The sequence below is a fragment of the Eumetopias jubatus genome, unplaced genomic scaffold (genome assembly GCF_037043125.1).
Source record: "Eumetopias jubatus isolate StellerSeaLion01/CBP00866 unplaced genomic scaffold, mEumJub1_p1.0 scaffold_9, whole genome shotgun sequence".
In the NCBI taxonomy this organism is placed as follows: Eukaryota; Metazoa; Chordata; class Mammalia; order Carnivora; family Otariidae; genus Eumetopias; species Eumetopias jubatus.
In genome coordinates, this window is record NW_028274815.1 from 73,556,766 (window position 1) to 73,575,264 (window position 18,499).

The window sequence follows — 18,499 nt, forward strand, 5'->3', positions numbered from 1 at the left end:
TTTATTCTCTTATTTTGGGATTTTCTAGCCCAAAGAAAAATGATCGGCTGAATGGGGCTGGGGGCAGAGGCCAGGAGGGGTAATGCCCTAGAGTCAGAGTCGGAAAGCCTGAGGTTTCCTCAGCCCTGTGATTTGCAGCTGCGAGCCTGGAGCAGGGCCTGCCAGCCTGGGGCCGCCTTCTGCTCAGTCAGACTCGGCTTCTAGAGCTGGCGGTTGGACAAGGGGCCCACTTGGCCCGGGAGAAGGCCTGTCCTCCCCACAGATCACCAGACGCAGCCTCCTCCACCCCTGGGTCTGCTCCAGGGGTCCCCACACCTTTTCAAAGGGCACGGAACCCTCTGCCCTCCCTCTGGCCGATAGGGTAGCCAGGGATATATTCTCTCTCGGGCGGGATGGAGAGGCATCACAAAAGGGTCTCCTCCATCTACCTCCAGGGCTGGCCTCACGGGCCAACCACTGGGGCTGTGGCACCAGCTGTGCTCAGGGGGGCCCCGGCCATCGTGGGGGTGGGGGGCACATTTGGTTTCAGGCTCTGCTGCTGCAGCCTTGAAATTCTTAATAGGTTTTGAACAGGGGACCTGGCATTGTCCTTTTGCACTGGGCCCCACAAATCGGGAGCCTGTCCTCTCCACTTCACCTGGCTCTTCGGGTCTGGTGGTGATCTCTACCCATTCCCTGCTCCTCTCTTTACTAGCACCTCTCACTTGTATGGCTCTCTATTTACTTACCTGTCACGACAGCTCTGTGACGGGGCTCACCCCACCGACTCGGGGCTGAGGAGAAGGCTTCTGCGGGCATTTGTCCTGTGACCGCACACCCTTTGATGCCACCCCTTTGTTCTCCTTGAGAAACAAAAATGCTACCTGCTGGCAGGATCTGTAACCCCTCCTGCTTAAGTGTGGGAAATGTGCGAGTCCAAAGCTGATCCTGCTCTTTGCTCTAAAGAGCTCCCAAACCCTTTGAGGGTGCTTAATAAATACTGACTAGTGAACCTCAGCTGCTGCCCCTTTGGCTAATTAAATCTAAATAAGTCACAGACTTTAAATTATGCAACAAGGCTTGGCCAAAACAGCTTAAAAATGCGGGAGCCCTAGCTTTCCGCTGTGCCCTGTGGAAAAATCCCATCTTTTAATCATGCTTAACCTTCCTGAAGGAACAGTGGCAACCTTTAAATAATGAATGAATGCATATTAGAAAGATTCTCCCAAGCTACACACACAAAAAGGAGCTAGATCAAAAAAGGGACAGAGGCAGAGACAGGCCTGGGGGGATTCCGGAAGTTTCTGGTAAATCCCTGAGTGCTGGGAGAAATCATTTGGTTCCTCAGTAAGCCCAGAGCAAGGGCTCCTGAAGGCACAGAGGGAGGAGGGGCAGACGCCAGGCCACCCTGGGCTGTGCCAGATGTTGGGAGAGGCTCCCAGAGCCTTCGTGGGGCTCCAGACTCAGTTGTCCTCTCTCTCCTTCCCATCTGGCCTCCACACCCCCCTGCTGGAAGATCCTCCAGGCCAAGAGCAGTATCTTCACAACAGAGGACAGGCTGAATAGAAGAGTCACTGGGGAGATTGTCACATGTGGCCGTGTAACAGTGGGTCGGGCCGGCAAGCCTGGGATGCTACATTTCTAAGATGCCCCAGGCAATGCTGAAGTGCTGGTCTTCGGATCCCCAGTAGCAAGGATTTAGGTTTTGTAATGCAGCTGCACTTTGCAATCAGCTCAGGCACTTTTGAAGTGACTGAACCGTAGATCAGATCAATTAAATTAGAATTTCTGAAGTCAGACCCTAGGCTTTGGTCCCATCTACCCCCCCCCCCCCCCCCCCGCCGAGTTAGAGTTTAATTTACAGGTCATCCAAGTGAAGCCTGGAAACCTTAACCAACTTGCTGGCAGTCACCTGCTAAGGTGGGATTAGAAACAGACAGGGCTGAGAAGTGGCCCTTGGAGCCAAGCCTGTCCCCTCTTCCCTCCTGCAGATACCAGCAGTCTCCAGGACTCTCATATTGTCCTCGGGCTTGGGGTTACAACCTGTGTGATTCCATCCGGGGAGCAGGAAATGTTCTTCCATCTTTTCCTCCCTAAGCCTGCCTGAAACTTCACTATTGGTGTTTGATGGTCAGGCCTGAAGCTGAGTGGATCTTTGTAATGCGCAGGATCTGTCACACCCTCAATCTTTAGCAGCTCGATGTGCATGGGCTGACCAGAGAGATGGGGGTGGGGGGCACTGGGCTCTGTTCTGTGGACTCTGGGAGGGATGGGGAGGGACTTTAGGAGCAAATTTGCCTCTTGCAGCTTTGCGGAGGGCACTCAGCACAGAGGGGCGTACCCTTGTAGTCCCCAGGCCCCAGGCCGGGCTGCTACCTGGATGTGTAAGATCCTGGGGCCTCGGGGCACCTGGGTGGCTCAGTCGTTAAGCGTGTGCCTTCGGCTCGGGTCGGGATCCCAGGGTCCTGGGATCGAGTCCCGTATGGGGCTCCCTGCTCCGCAGGAAGCCTGCTTCTCCCTCTCCCACTCCCCCTGCTTGTGTTCCCTCTCTCGCTGTGTTTCTCTCTGTTAAATAAATTAAAAAAAAAAAAAAAAAAGATCCTGGGGCCTCACGCAGAGGTCAGGATGAAGGCAAAGCTGTTCCAGTCATGAGTCCAGAGAAAACCATGGCCTTCCTGCTGTGGTAAATGAAGCCTTAGGGCAGTAGTGCCGCAGTGGGCCAGGCCTGGATTGGCTCCACCCGTGCTCCACCCTGTGTCTTACCCCCACCAAGACTGGTGCAGGGCTGGGGGAGTGCAAGCTAGGTCTAAGTCTACCATGGTAGACATAGTTATTCACTTATTCAATATCCATCCCTCTCTCTCCCCACACTGTCAGAATCCCAATTTTGTTCAAGGCTGCAACAGTGCCCAGGTGAAAAACTTACCCCATCAGATGCCCTGCAGCTAGGAGCGGCCCCATGACCCAATCTGACCAATGAGATGTCAGCTGAAGTCTCTCAGTGAGTCGTTCTGGAAAGCTTTTAAAAAGCAGCCCCTTCTTTTCCCTCTCTTTTCTGACCTGGAGTTGTAGATTTGGTACCTGGAGCTACAGCAGCCATTGTCATGAGGCTGAAGGCCATGTGTGAGGAGAATAAAAGCCGAGTGCTAAGAAAGCGGAGCAAAAAGCAGCCTGGGTCTTCTCTGATTTCCTAGAGCAATTTCACCAGTCAGGGACTGCCTTAATTGGGACTTCTTGGTATGTGAGAAACATAAACCTCTATCTGGTTAAGCCGCCGTGCTTGGATTTCTTTTACTGCTGAATGCAATCCTCACACTCAGGACCTTAGGATGTTCACAGATTGGAAATGGAAAGAGGAGGTCAAGGCAAGAACAAGGCCCCCATGAAAGGAAAGGAGGTATTTTTTTCCTTTTTTGGGAGGTAGTAGAGGGAGTTACTATCTCACTCTATGATCTTCAGGGATTCTGTTTCCCAAGGGATTAAGCTCATGTTCCTCAGACCAACATTCAAGGCTATAAAATTTGGCCCCATATCAATTTTCCAGGCCCGTTACCCGTCACACCATTTATCGGAGCAGGGATGCTCCTTCTCTTTCTCCTGCATCCTTTGTATACACGCCCACACTGCTCTTAGTCTGTGAGCGCCCTGTCCTTCTTTCCACCTGCCCCAGGCTTACCTGCTCTTATAGGTTGTTCTTTTGAGAAGTCTTCCTATCACCCTGGGCTCCGGGGATCTCTCCTTCTTTGATTTCCTTCATCCCCGAGGTCTGTATGCTGATAGTGTCTACCTTTTCATGTATGGTAACCTCATCTTGCCAGCAAGGCTGTGAAATCCTTCAAGGCAGGATCTTGGGAGCATGGTTGTGTAGCCAGCTCATGTGTTTGGGAGTCAGACTTAAGATCCAAGATGACCCTGGGTAAGCCATTTGACCTCTCTGAGCTTTAGTATCCTCATCTGTGATACGGAGATAATATGCATGTCCTCCTCTTAGGGTTTTGGGGAAGATCGTCTTCATAAAGATTTAGCAGAGTGCTTGGCACGTTGAAGGTGCTCCAGAAGTGCTTGGATGTTGACTTGTTGTCTGCTTGGTAACCCCTCGGCTGTGCCTTCTTCCTATCCTGTGTAACTCTCTCCACCTTGGTCTCTCTCCCTTCTGATTTTCTGCTCTGAATTTGAGCCGGGAGAATTCTGCCAAGTTTGGGGAGTGACTATGAGCTGTCTTCATTTGCCCAGAGGGCATGTCTTAGGCTACTGGCTTCAGTCTTCGGTCACAGTAGGACGACTAGGAGGGACATTTCATGCCCATTGCTAAGGATGTGATGCTAGCTTAGCTGTTCAAGGGAGTTAAGTCTTTCTCTGAAGATTTGTAAGGAAAATGGATGCCTCTAAGTCCAGTTTACCTGGCAACGGAGTGATGAACTAGATGGATTTATGCACTTGGTATTTTTTACAAACTCCCGAATCCATCTGCTATAACAAGTCAAATACCTGGGCCTTAATCTTTTTGATATCCTGATTTCCCCTTCCTCTTACCTCAACCCCACTCCAGGAACCCAGATCAAATACGATGACTGTGAGAAATGACCCATAGCAAAAACTCCTATGGTTCAAAGTCTCACGAGAAGTGACAGCTTTGTTACTTTCAGGTAAATATCGGTCACGTGCAGCTATAAATGGGGGTGGATGTGCTGAACTGGGTGGAAAACAAGAATCACCACAGACTTCCATGGCACGATCGTGTGTACTGACATCGAATGCCAGCTCGATCTTCTTTTCGTGTGTTTTCACGGAGTCTCACTCACAGAACCCAATGAGACAGAAGCTTATTTTGTTCCTCTTAAGGCCCAGCTCTATGCCCCAGAAGAGGAGGGGCCATTACAGACTTGACTGATTACACAAGTGCGTCTACCCTCCTTCACTTGGCTGCATTACCCCCAGGGCCTTCTGTTGCCGGAGCCAGGTGCCAGTCCTCCTTCCTGGGCGGGCTGGTGAGGTCAGAGTAGCTGATGACCAGCTAGCAGTGGTGTGTGTGTCTTAGAGGAGGGGTCGTGGCGTCAGTGATGGGGGAGTTGAACTCCTCATTACATACATACCAGGCACTTCATTTTGTGCCTACTCTGAACCCTCTAGTGTTCAAAGTCTGTTCCTTTTCATTGCCGCTGCCTGTTTATTTGGGGGTGGGGGGTTGTGTACATCTCTGCTGTGGACAACGGTTTATTTGCTGTGCATCTGCGTGTGTGTGCGCGTGCGTGCGTGTGCGCGTTTGGGATTTGAGGGTTGGGCTGTGTGGTCTGTTTTTGTTTTTCTCCTCCTACTTTCCACTAATGCAGCCCTGCTGTCTTGCTCTGGTCCCAGTCAGGCGTTTGAGCCCTCCTTCCCCAGCCCCCTGGGAACAGGCCGGGATTTGCCTCACCGCCTCACCCAGGTGCACAATGCTCGGTGGAAGGGATAGCCTTTGCCCATCTCACTCCGATAGGCCTGTCCTGGGCTCCCTGGAGCTTCAGCAGCTCTCTTTGAACTGCCTGCTGCCTGAGGGCGGGCTCCTAGCCTACACGACTGACCATACGGTCCCGCTCAGGCCCAGTGCTAAATAGACTCTTGTCCGTGGCCTGGTGCTGCCATCTTGACATGTTTGCAGAGCTGGGAAGAGCCTGGGGAGGCTTGGCTCCTGTATGAGTTTCCTGTTACTGCTGTGACACAGTACTACACAGTGGCTTAAAGCAGCTCAGATTTCTTCTCTTACAGTTTTGGTGGTCACATGTCTAAAACGGGTGGACCGGAGCTGCATTCTTTCTGGAGGCTCTAGAACATTCATTTCTGTGCCTTCTCTAAAGACTGCCTGCACTACTTGGCTCATCCCGGTTTCTGCTTCCGTGGCCACATTGCCTTCCTTCTCTGACTCTCGTCCTCTTGCCTCCCTCTTGTGAAAACCCTTGTGATGACCATTGGGCCCTGTAGAATAATCCAGGCTCATCTCCCCATTGTAAGGTCTTTAACTTAATCACCTTTTCAAGTCTCTTTTGCTATGTAAGGTAATATATTCACAGGTTCCGGGCATTGGGACGTGCACATCTTTGGGGGGGGTGCTTACCCCCAAGCCTACCACAGCACCCCACGCCTCAGAGGAGATCTGTGCAAGTGAGTAGATGTGGTGGATCCTAAACCAACCTGGTCATGATACGATTCCTGTGATTCTAGAAACCCCAAACCACTTCTCTCTCTAGATACCTCCCTAGCTTGGTCACTTCTGAAAGCCTCCCCTCAGGGCACAAAGCATCTTCATCCACACTGAGAACTCAGGCTTTGTACAAGGCCTGAACACGTTTCTTCCCACTAAAGTGTAAATGGTTGACAACAGAGCCTTTCCAAACCGCAAGCTCTGATTGGTGGGAGGCTCGTGTGAGGGAAGGAGGAGGGACAGAGGCTGGGGGCTAACTTGGATGGTGTCCTAGTGACCCGCTAGCTTGGGGGTTCCCAGTGATGGAGGGAGCAAAAGCACCTAGAAGTATGACCATAGAGTTTTAATCAAACAGAGCAAAATGGCCGCGATGCAGAACAGGTAGTGCTTGGAGAAGAGAAAGAAGATCATCTCCTTGGTGACATAGATTATGTGTATAAAGATGAAGCAGTACAGGAACATGGCAAACTGGTTCTGGGGGAGCAGGAGGTCCTGGAGGCCTCCCGAGAACTGTGGGGGAAAGAAGAGAGTGCCGCTGGCCAAACCGCACTGCTCGGCGGCCAGGCAGGTCTGGGTGTCAGTCCTGCTCCTGTCCCTTCTGGAACGTGACCTTGGGCAGGTCATCCTCCTCACCTGAGGGAAGGGTCACCATGCCCCCCTCACAGACTATGGGAGGAAGAGTGGGCCAAGAATGGAAAGGTTCCTAGCAAGGTCACAGGCACATAGAGGGACCGCATGGGTTTTCACTTCTTCAGTCTGCCTTATCCCTCCTGACTCTGGCACCAGGCGACACCGTCCTTTCTCCGCGTTCTCTGCTGCCTCCTAGTCACGTAGGTGGCCAGACTCTCTCTGACTCTGAGATCCCCAGATCTGCATGCCGGGTCTCGGCAATGTTCTCTGGACGGCTTGCTCTGACATTCAGCCTTGTTCTCTGCATGGTGGCACAATGACAGGGTGTCCCTTGGGCACAAGTGCCTGTTTCAGAATCTCTTGTCCTGGCAAATGCCTCACGGGGTCTGTCTGTGGTCTACTGGCCTGAGGTTGGGTCTCCCTGGGGGACGGGTGGTCAGAGACAGGTGATAGGGCCCCCCTGAAGCCTCCCAGTATCGAGCCTGGGGAAAGCAGCTTGAGTTGTCTGGCTGATTCTGCCTGCGTATTGCTCATTTCTGGAATCTATATAACTGAGGTCCAACAAGCCCCCATTTTAACTGTGGAAAGCATCAACATGTAAGCACAGCAAAAGCTGACGTAACTATTTTGATCTGTAGTTAAGAAGGCATCACCCATGGTTTATTCTTTAAAATATCTTTTAAAATAATGCCATGCTTTTTGTAAGCAGGCAGATGGCAGGGACCAGGATGCCCTAAGCTAGCTAGAAACATACTCACAGAGGTAGTTTTTTCAATACAGTGAAATCTCTCTACCCACCCATTCATCCAGAAAAAGAGAGAGTAGGGAGGGTCTTAAACATCAAGTCAGCTTTCCACCTGCCAATAAATGGACAAAACATAAAACACTTTGTAAACGATTACCAAAGACTGGGGTTGTGGACACACCATTGTTTGCACAACTACAGAGAATGTGAGGGCAAATCAATAAACCCAAGGGGGCAGAAAATGACTTCAGTGGTGCCATTTCTAAAGTGAATAGCAAGGCAGGTTGAAGACCAGAGGAAGAAACCCAGGGTTCTGGGGGGGGGGGGGCGGGCAGGGGGCTTGGTGCTGAGCGGGTGGTCTGCAGACCCGCTATGGCTCTGGGTCTGTGGACTTCTGCCGCCCAAAGCAGCCAGCATGTGTTTTTAGTCTGAAATGCTCATGGGTGATAACTATGATTTTGACAACCAAACATGCATTTGTGAGACCTTTTAGACTTTTCACAACATTTTCAACGGTCTATCTTTTGAGCAGAAGACAGACAGCAGATAAGACTATACACCAAAGGCTTCCAGCTCATCCAACAAGAGTAAGATTTTCAAACTAAAAAAAGGGAAAACAAACATGGTTAGAAGGAGGCATAGAGCAAAGGCATAGTATCTTAACCACAGGTGCTTTAAGGATTTTCCCGTTCGAACTCGGGAGACATTTTATCCCACGATACTGAGAACAAAACCCCAAGCTTGGAAATAGAACTTATGAGTGAGAAATAAAAAAAAAAAAATCTCAGGAAATGTGCCAGAATCTTAGAGACAAGCAAATATTTTCTAGATTTTTAAAAGGAGGGGAAAAAAGATGGATTCCGGAGATCCCAGTTCAATAAGCTTGACTTGGCTCAGCAAAACCATTCAGTGTACAATTAAGCAGGTATTTTGTGAGCAAGAAAAAAAAAAAAGATAATTGTTAAAACCCAGCATGTGTTCACTGAAAACAAATCATGCAAAACCAATCTCCTTTTCTTAAAAAAAAAAAAAAAAGGCCAGTCAATTAGGGAAATGCTATAGGTAGTGTAGTATCTTAATTCTGGGAAACCATCTGACAGTGTGTCTCAAGATAGTTTTTTGGACAAGGTAGAGAAATGTGAGCTGGATAAAATGTAACCCAAAGGTGCTGATTAATGGAACATTGCTAACCTGTAGGGAGATCTTTTAGTGGTATTTACTTTAGGTCATATCCTCCTCAACAATTATAGCAATGACTTGGATAAAGACAGAAGGCAAGTTTCTCAGAAGTGAGGATGACTCAGAGCTGGGAAGCATAGCTAATACATTACATCCCAATAAAATTGAAAAGTGATGAATGTAAGTTGGTGCATTTGGGTCAAGAAGTGAATTGCATGAGTACATAAAAATGGTAATAGCTAACATTTATTGAGTGCTTACCTAATGTGCCAGGCTCATCACAAAGTGCCTCACACGCATGCTCTCCTTCACTCCTCGCTAGGGCCCTATGAGGCAGGGACTACTTTCTAGACGAGCAAACCTAGGCTCAAGGAGGATTCGTAACTTGCCCAATATCACGCGGTTTACACGTGGTAGAGCCAGAGTTTTAAGCCGGGACTGATTTTAAAGCCCAGGCAACATGCTTTCAACAATGGCATCTTTTCGTTATTTAGGACTTAGAGTGGCCCCGTCTACAGGGCTAAGCCTTTCCCATCCCATTTGACCGAAACTAGGCTTTCTCATCCCCCATTTAATACAGATCAGGGGAGAGTGGTCCATTTCCTGGCTAGAGATGTCGAAGTTTTAGATGGCAGCAAGACAGAGCAATCCAACAGAACAAATGCAGCTCTGATAAGGGCGGGGCGGGGGGGGGTGATGGTTTTATCAAAATCCCTGGGCAGACTGCCGTAGGGCTCCCCCATCTCTTAAACGAGATGCAGAGAGGACTAGAGAATGGAGGAAGTCCAGTCACAGGAAACGTGGAGGACTTTTCCCTGAGAAGGAAAGAGGTCCGCAGGGCAGGCGGGTGGGCGGGTGGTTCCGGGGCCCCTCCCAGGGTCAGCTCTCCCTAAAGAGTTGATCTCAGCTCAGCAGGAACCTCTGAAACAGCCGGCAGCCCATCTCTGGACCGGGGAGGGATGCAGGGGCGAAGCAGGTCAGTGGGCTCCCCCTGCAGGGCAGGGACGGGTCTCCCTGACCCTCGGGTTGCCTACTTCCCAGTCACCTACCAGGCGGGGCGTCACCTGCTGCTGCAGCTGCTCCATCACCTCCTCGTGCTGCCGCTGGCGCTCGTTCTCCTGATGCAGGTACTTGAGCCGCGTGAGCTCGAACTCCATGCGCACTTTCTCCAGCTCCATCTCGGTGTTGCGCTCGGTCCGCGGGGTCTCCCGGGCGGCCGCAGCGGGGGACAGCTCCCCGAGTTCAGGTCCGTCGCCCGCCTGGCCCTTGGTGGTGGAGCTGGCCTTGGAGGACGGTGACTTGGGTGGCCCTGGGCAGCCTCCGTCCTCGGAAGCTTCCACCTCCTCCAGGTGGTCGTGGGAAGAGTCTGGCTTCGGGGACTCTGCCTCCTGGAGCAGTGAAGGGGCGATTCAGGGGACAGTGAAGAGTGGGCCTGGGGCTGTCCCTGTAAGGATCTAGGCTGAGTTCTACCCAGAGGTGCACTCACCCGGAGTTATAGGGAAGGGGAGGGCGCCCTGACACGAAGGAAGAGTGCCCTCAAGTTGCAAGGGGTGGCTTGAGGAGTTGAGGCAGAAGTCTATTTTCCTGGTAACTTTCCCACCCCTACTCTATCTAACTTTGAGACAATTAGACACCCAGTCCTCCTGGGGCTACAGAAGGAGGAACCTAAATGTAGGGGACCAACACAAGGGCTATGGGGGAGCCAGGTCCCTTTCACAGAGGGAGGACAGGGTCCTGAATGGGGCCAGCCTCGAGTGACTTCCCAGTCTTATTAAGGGCTACCTGGTCCCTGGTGACAGCCAGGGGCCAGTTGTGGGGGTGGGGTGCACATGACTTGCTCTTCTTCGCAGCTCTCTGGGATCGCCTAGCCCTCAGCTCCTCTCACATGTCCCCACGATGCACTCCTCCCCATGTAGGGACAGGCGGGTGCAGTGAAACGAGGATCCCCCCCCTTACCAAAGAAGCCCTTGATTTCCCTTCAGACATGAGGTCATCAGGCACCGCCTTGGGGAAAGGTGGGCAGCTTTCTCCTGCTCCCCGGGCTTCCATCATTTCTCAGTCCTCTGCTGCCATCCAGAAAACCACAATGCTGCCAACTGGGGCCAAAGGACATCTTTTAAGGTACTAACATTGGGTCTCACCAGATTCCACAGCTGGGCCACCATCACAATCCCCTGTCCTCATAATAACCCACATTCTACTAGTTGCTAGGTCCCCTCTGGCAGAGGCTATGACACACCTTGAGGCCCATTATTAGGAACTGCAGGATGGGCCTTTGCCACCCTAGGGACTGCTTTAGACACTAGAATTCCACCACCTGCAATCCAGAGTTCTATCATTGGAAATCTCCTCCCTTGGGTCCCTCTTTTAAAGGCAGACTGTATTGGGATGCGTTACAGTTAGCTCCTCAAATCCTGTTATAGGCTGAATCGTGTCTGCCCCCAAATTCATATGTTGAAGCCCTAACACCCAGTACCTTAGAATGTGACCTTATCTAGAGTTAGGGCCTTTCTCGAAGTGACTAAGTTAAAATGAGGTCATTAGGGTAGGTTCTAATCCAATAGGACTGATGTGCTTGCAAGAAGAGGAAATTTGGGCATGGACATGCACAAAGGAAGATGGAGTGAACATAAGGGACAAGACGACCATCTACAAACCAAGGAGAGAGGTGTTGTTTTATTAGTGTTCTCCAGAGAAACAGAACATATATATATGATTTATTATAAGAAATTGGCTCATGTGATTGTAGAGGCTGAGCAGAAGTGGCATGGTCTGCTGTCTGTGAGTGGGAGCCCCAGGAAACCTGGTGGTGTAAATTCCAGTCCTATTCCAGTAAAGTCTAATAGGCGGGAGCAGCGCGGATTTAGGTCCCAGTCCCTGGCCAGGAGAAGACTGATAGCTCAGCTCACGCAGTCAGGCAGAGAGAACCAAGTGGGAGTGGGAAGGGGCAGAGGGGGAAAGAGAGGAGAGGGAGAAAGAATCGGAAGCGGGCTCCACACTGAGTGCTGAGCCCGACTCAGGGCTCGATCCCATGACTGCGAGATCATGACCTGAGCCGGTATCAAGAATCAGATGCTCAACTGACTGAGCCACCCAGGTGCCCTGTTTTAAATTTTTTTTTTAAAGATTTATTTATTTATTTGAGAGAGAGCGAGCAGAGAGGGGCAGGACAAAGGGAGAGGAAGAGAGAGAGTCCTCTAGCAGACTCCCTTCTGGGTGCAGAACTCCATGGGGGGGCTCGATCCCAGGACTCTGAGATCATGACCTGAGCTGAAATCAAGAGTCGGACGCTTGGGCGCCTGGGTGGCTCAGTTGGTTAAGCGACTGCCTTCGGCTCAGGTCATGATCCTGGAGTCCCGGGATCGAGTCCCACATCGGGCTCCCTGCTCAGCGGGAAGTCTGCTTCTCCCTCTGACCCTTTCCCCTCTCATGCTCTCTCTCTATCTCATTCTCTCTCTCAAATAAATAAATAAAACCTTAAAAAAAAAAAAAAAGAGTCGGACGCTTAACTGACCGAGCCACCGAGGTGCCCCTCTCCCAGCGTTTTATTCTATTTAAGCCCTCAAAGGATTATATGATGCCCATCCACAATGGGTGGGGCCATCCACTTTATTCAGCCCACCAATTCCAACGCTAATCTCTTCCAGAGATACCCTCACACACACTACACACCGAGAAGTAGTTTGGGCACCCATGGCCCAGTCAGGTTGAGACAAAATTACCCACCGCAGGGCTGGAACAGACCCTTCCCTCAGAGCCTTTGGAAGGAACCAACTCTGCTGACACCTTGAGTTGGCCCATCCAGCCTCCAGAACTGTGAGAAAATACATTTCTGTTGTTTAAGCCCCCCAGTCCGTGGTGCTTTGTACTTTGTTGTGGAAGCCCTGGGACATAAATACAACTCACCTAGGATTCGCAGAATGGATTGAGTGGGACCAACAAAGAAACCGGGAGGCTGTGGGATATACTTTGCCATCTTCACATTTGTGAAAATGACAGAACACCTTTTCAGTAGTTGGAGGCAAAATTACATTATGGGAAAAGAAAGGATTGCATCTGAGTTTTAGCTCTACTACGTTCACTAGCTGTGTGGCCAAGGGAAGGTTATTCTACCCATCCGGGGCGCCGTGTCCTCGTTTATAAATGGGGGCAAGATTTACCACTTCACTGCACTGTAGCCCTGATATGAGAACAAGAGAGTGTGTTTGCCTGCTACCTGCCTATACCGGGGCTAAGAAATCATCATCATCATCACCATCATTGTAAGGGGTGGGGTTGTCACTGGAGAAAAGAGAGTGCTTATGATCTACCATCTTGCAAATCTTACAATTTGAAAACCATGGCTTTTGCCTCCCACCATTACGATGATGACCAGGGGAACCGGCTCACAGTTACTGAGTGAGATGTTGATACTTGCCTCAAGCACTGGAAGTAGGATTGCTAGAGAAACACGGGATGCCCAGTTAAATTTGGATTGCAAGTAGATTTTTTTTTTTGTATAAATATGTTCTAAAAATTGCACGGGATGTTCTTATAGTAAAAAAGTATTCCTTGTTTTTCTGAAACTCAAATTTAAGTGGAGATCCTGTATTTTTATTTGCTAAATCTGGTGTTAACTAGGAGAGACCTACCCAAAGAAACAATGATATATGATCAAATAATGAACTGTCATTAAAAATCACCAAGTACTGAAAAGCATAAGAAGTACAATGGGTAGTTGTACCAGCTCTCTATCAAACAACCATAGAATCTCAGTAATATAAAACAATAAACATTGATGTAGCTCAGGCATCTAAGAGTTGGCTGATCTAAGCTGGGCTCAACTAGGGGGCTTGTCCCAGGCAACTTTGTTCCACATGTCCCTCATCCTCTTCTTGGGAACAGTGGGTTAGCCTGGGGATGCTCTTTTCATGGCAATGGAAGGAGCACAAGAGGCCTTGGGGACTGGTACACCACCACCTCCATCTTATACCATTGGCTTTGGCCAGTGATCTAGCCAAACCCAAAGTCAAAGGATGGAGAAATGTATTTTGCCTTTTTAGTGGAAAGAACTGAAAAGCCACAGGGTAAATGGTATGGCTACAGGGCAGGATGATGAAGTGTTGGGGCCCATCAGGCAAAGCAGTCAGTCACTGTAGTTAAGAAGACCAGTGCTGATATGGCTGAAGCAGCTGGGAAGGGTTTAGTGGAAGAGGAGACATGAAGGGTGGGTGGAATTTGGGCAAGAGGGAAGGACCTGCATGAGGAAAATCTCAACCGCTCATTCTTATCCATTTTCCTCTCCACTTCTGCTCTTTGCCCCTCCCCACCCTGACCTTTTCCCAGGAGACTGACCTCCACAAAACCGCATTAATTCATTAAGCAAAGTTGTATGTTCCACAGCAAAATAGAATCTAGGACTCTCATTTCTCCTGCCCCAAGGTAAGATCCTCACACACCCATCCTTTAGGGGACTCTGCAGGAAGCTGAGGACATGGGTCACAGGAGCCTTGGGACGCCTGGCAGCATGAAGAGGGTCTCCCCTCCTGCACCGGGCCCAGAGAAAGGCAGGATGTAGTAAAGCCACATGAAGGAGCAAAGGGGACAGGATCACACCGGAGCCCCCGCAGGGCCGTTCCGTGCTGGGCTCAGCTACACCTGTCCTGTTGCTGCTATAACGTGCCGGTTCTGGTGGTTCTGTGTCTCTGTGTCCTTTCACTTCTCACCAGCATCCGCCACGTTTTCTCTACGTCATAGCTTCAGTGTATTTGGGGTATCTGCTTCCTCTCAATTTCAGCTTACTGGTAACTGCAGCTTTGAATGGCCCATCGGGGACGTGACTGCGTGGCCTCTCTCTGCATCTTGTCTTATGCTTCTCCTAACTACCTTAGTCACTCTTGACTTCCTAGTAGACTTTTCCAAAGGCAAGAGTCAGAATGACTTGGTTTATCTCTATTTGGACAGAGCTCCTCATTCAAGCCACTGGGAAGCCTATGGTGCTCCCAGCGTGCTCAGCCAGGTTCAGCGCGGAGGTGGAGAAGTAGAGGTCAGGGAAGGCAGGGATGTATAAGCAGCCTCCAGTGGTCCATAAGCAGGAGCCGTGGGTGGGGGGGTGGGTAGGTTTCCTTTAGAAGGGGTACTGGGTGCGGCCGGCACCATGTTATTTATGGGCACGTTCATAGAGCAACAAATCGATTCGAGGTTTAGCCAATAACCAGATGAGAGACTTGGGTATTAGCACAGTGCTCAAAAGCTTTCATGTACATTGTCTCATTTGATTCTCAGAATGCCCTGGTGAGGCAATTTTAAAGCAGGTACAGTTATTGCCTGGCGAGCAAGGAACCTGAGTCACACAGGGAGGTGAAGAGATTGGTGTCTGAGGGGAAAGGACATCATTGGCGGAGACAGGACTGGAATGCAGGTTTCCCATCTCCTTCCCCAGTGTTTTTATATTAGATCATAAGGACAGTCATTGGGGCTCCAACTCTAAGAGGTGAGAGGATTTTTTTACCTCGTGAAAATAAAGAAGTCAGTATGTACAACAGATATTTATGACATCATTGTTTATGATAGGAAAAGACTGCGGAAAAAGTTAAATTTCCCCCAGAAGATCTCTGGTTAAATAATCTGTGCTCTACTCATGACAAGAATACTATGCACATTTAGGGGCACCTGGGTGGCTCAGTTGGTTAAGCGTCTGCCATCGGCTCAGGTCATGATCCCGGGGTCCTGGGATCGAGCCCCGCATTGGGCTCCCTGCTCCTTGGGAGTCTGCTTCTCCCTCTCCCACTCCCTCTGCCTCTTCCCTGCGCTCATGCTCTCTCTCAGATAAATAAAATCTTAAAAAAAAAAAAGAATACTACGCATACTTAAAAAAGAATAAGACTTAGGAAAAAAAATGAATAAGGGAGAGGCATCAGCACAAATATGGAATGCTCTCCAAGATATATTATTCAGTGAAAAAGCAAAAACAGGACTCCCATATGTATTAAAAGATGAAAACACGTTATACTTGGGTATGCCTAAAATATGCCCGGACAAATACATAGTAAATTGGTTCATGGTGGCTGTCTCTGAGGTGGGAGAGCTGAGGGGTTGGGGGTTTGGGGTGAGAGGGAGACAGTCTGAACTGTATAGCATTTCTGTACTCTGACGTTTTAAAGAAATCGTGTGCCTATATTACCTTGTCAATTAAAAATTTTAAAAGGAATCTGGATGAGAGAGCTTTGCTCAGTGTAGGTGAAGGACGTTTAGGGTACATAACTTGGTCTAATTGAGGACAGGCAGGGATGTTGGAGCCACTGGGTCATATCCACCCTACACACCTCATCCCCCCCTGCTCTGACCCCCTCCCCAGTCTGCAGTAGTCTTTACTTCGGTCCAGGATGGAAGGCTTCCCGCTGAAATGTCTTCTTCCCTTCCTGGCTGCCTCAGATCCAGTGTTGTGGCTTTGGGACCCTTCAGCTTAGGTGTGCTGGTGCATTTAGAGGGTCATAATCATCACACCAGCAAGAGCTTACATTTCTTGGGCACTAACCACATACCAGGCACGGAGAACTTTTCCTGGACTATTTTACGTCATTTTTCAGAAGTGCCACATGAGTTAGGTGCCATTGTAATCTCTATCTTTCTAGAAGTGGTAACTGAGTTGCAGAGAGGCCAAGTCCCCTGCCCGCAGTGACAGTTAGGAACAGGGGGAGCCTGTTAAACACCAAAGTCCCTGTATTAAATTCCTTCCTGCTGGAAATATTTGGAATGGTTCCTGTTTTCTTGACTGAACCCTGGTTGCCACAGGGGGTATTCAAGAGGAGGAGGCACCTCGAGATGCTCAGAGGGTTCTGGGGGCGGGGATCCACCCGAGGAGGGAGCGAGGAGCTGCTTGAGGAGGGCGCCTCCGAAGAGGACGCGGGGAGGTGTGTGAAGGCATGTGTAGGAGCATTTTATCAGCCAGGGCCTAATCAGGAGACAGAAACCACATGGTAGTTCCAACAGGGAGGGCAGCCGGTAAAGAACTATTACTAGTGACCAGAGAACGGCTACTCAGGGGTAAAGAGAACTCCAAAAAATGCAGGAAGGAATAAAGTGGGGAGAGATGCCCCTCTGAGGCTGAGGTCCAGGTCTCACTGGAGAGGTCTCCCTGGAGCCCCTGAACAGTTTAAAAGTTTACTAAAGCTGGGCGCCTGGGTGGCTCAGTTGGTTAAGCGACTGCCTTCGGCTCGGGTCATGATCCTGGAGTCCCGGGATCGAATCCCGCATCGGGCTCCCTGCTCGGCGGGGAGTCTGCTTCTCCCTCTGACCCTCCCCGCCCTCATGTGCTCTCTCTCACTCTCTCAAATAAATAAATAAAATCTTTAAAAAAAAAAAGTTTACTAAAGCCAAGGTCAAGCACATCAAGGCTGGACAGCGGGGAAACTACCCAATGGGGGGCCAACAAAACTCACCAGGCAGCTGCCTGGGGTTTGGTGTTGAACTTAGCAGGAAGTCACTGGAGAGAACATCAGCTTGTCGTGAAGCTGCCCCTAAGGTGCCCCTGAGACTCTGGGAAGCTTCGTGTCACTGGATGTCTCCGCCAAGCATTGCAGCGTCCAGGGAGTAAGCAGGGGAGGACGCGCCTTCCTCCTGTGATGTCTCTCTGGCGCCCTCTACCGACAGAGGGTAACATCGCGCTCTGGCAGGAGGACTGTTTCTAGGCTCTGGCTTCAGCACGCGGGCGGCGGCAATGAAGGCTAGATTTGCAGCCGGGAGGCATTGAATTGGTAACTGGCATAGTGTGTGTATACCAGGGATTCCGTTCCCTTTCAACATACCTGCCCCAGTGCTCTGGGGGAACGTCCTGTTTTTTGAGAAGTTCACCCGAAAGAAGAACGCACCCGGTTCCTGACCCTGTGTTAGGTACAGATGAGAACACCCCGGATCATCAGATGCAACTCTTCTCTTTAATAATCAGGATGGAGAGAGAAGGAGTGCTTCTGGATGTTCCCTAAGTACACCCTAGCCTGCCTGCCTTCCGGGCTTTTTGTTGGCAGTGTCCTTAGCCCACAAAACCTTCTCTCCCTTTATCTCCAACTATGAAAGTCCCCTCCAACCTTTGGGGTCCATCCAGGCGACTGCCACCTGTGAAACTGTGGGCTTTGTGTCTCTGGTGTTAAATGATCTGGTGCTTGTCTCATCTCTCCCGCTAGATGAGAGGCTGGGTGGGGCCGGGCACACTGCCTTGCTCACAGTGGGTGCCAGTAAGGGGTTGGCTCAGCCAATGGCCCCGGACAGGCTGTAGCTCCCTTCTGGCTAGTGTCACACAGGCAGGCAGGCCAGAGGGCCGAAGAGCTATGCCTTCTCCTCTTTGTCTTTACACACCCAGCAGAACCGGAGGCCTCACTTCCTACCTACTTTCCTTGTTTGACCACTCTACTTTGATGTGGGTGAATTAGCAGCCTATGAATTTCCATACAGCTGGGTGTAAAGTAAACTCTTAGATGTGTGACTCTATTTTAAGTGCTTGGGAAGTAGGGTGATGGGTGTGGGGAACTTTGCTATTTAAAAGAATTTTGTGCATAATTTCACAAAGCTGCTTTCCTCCCATCTATCATGAAGGCAAATCCAATGGCCATTCATATCCTGGGCTTGTTCAAGAAGAGCCCACTTGTGGTGACCTCGGAGAAGGCAGGATATAAGCGCCCTGAAGCTCTCGCCAGGTTGGAGCTCTTGATGGGAGGAATATTCCAAGGGAGAGCCTTCTTAAGGCTGAGATTCTGGATTTTCATCACTCACAGCTGGAGGGGGCTGTGGAGGCTACAGCCTGGGCCACAGCG

The 18,499-nt window shown here is 50.3% G+C and overlaps 1 protein-coding gene across 1 annotated transcript; it reads right to left on the reverse strand.

Moving 5' to 3' along the window:
* Nucleotides 1-6,478: 6,478 nt before the first annotated feature.
* On the reverse strand, nt 6,479-10,784 carry TMEM247 (transmembrane protein 247). Its single transcript, XM_028103842.2, is given in 3 exon segments — nt 6,479-6,667; nt 9,761-10,099; nt 10,668-10,784. Coding segments are annotated over 3 exon segments (645 nt in total).
* Nucleotides 10,785-18,499: the final 7,715 nt, after the last annotated feature.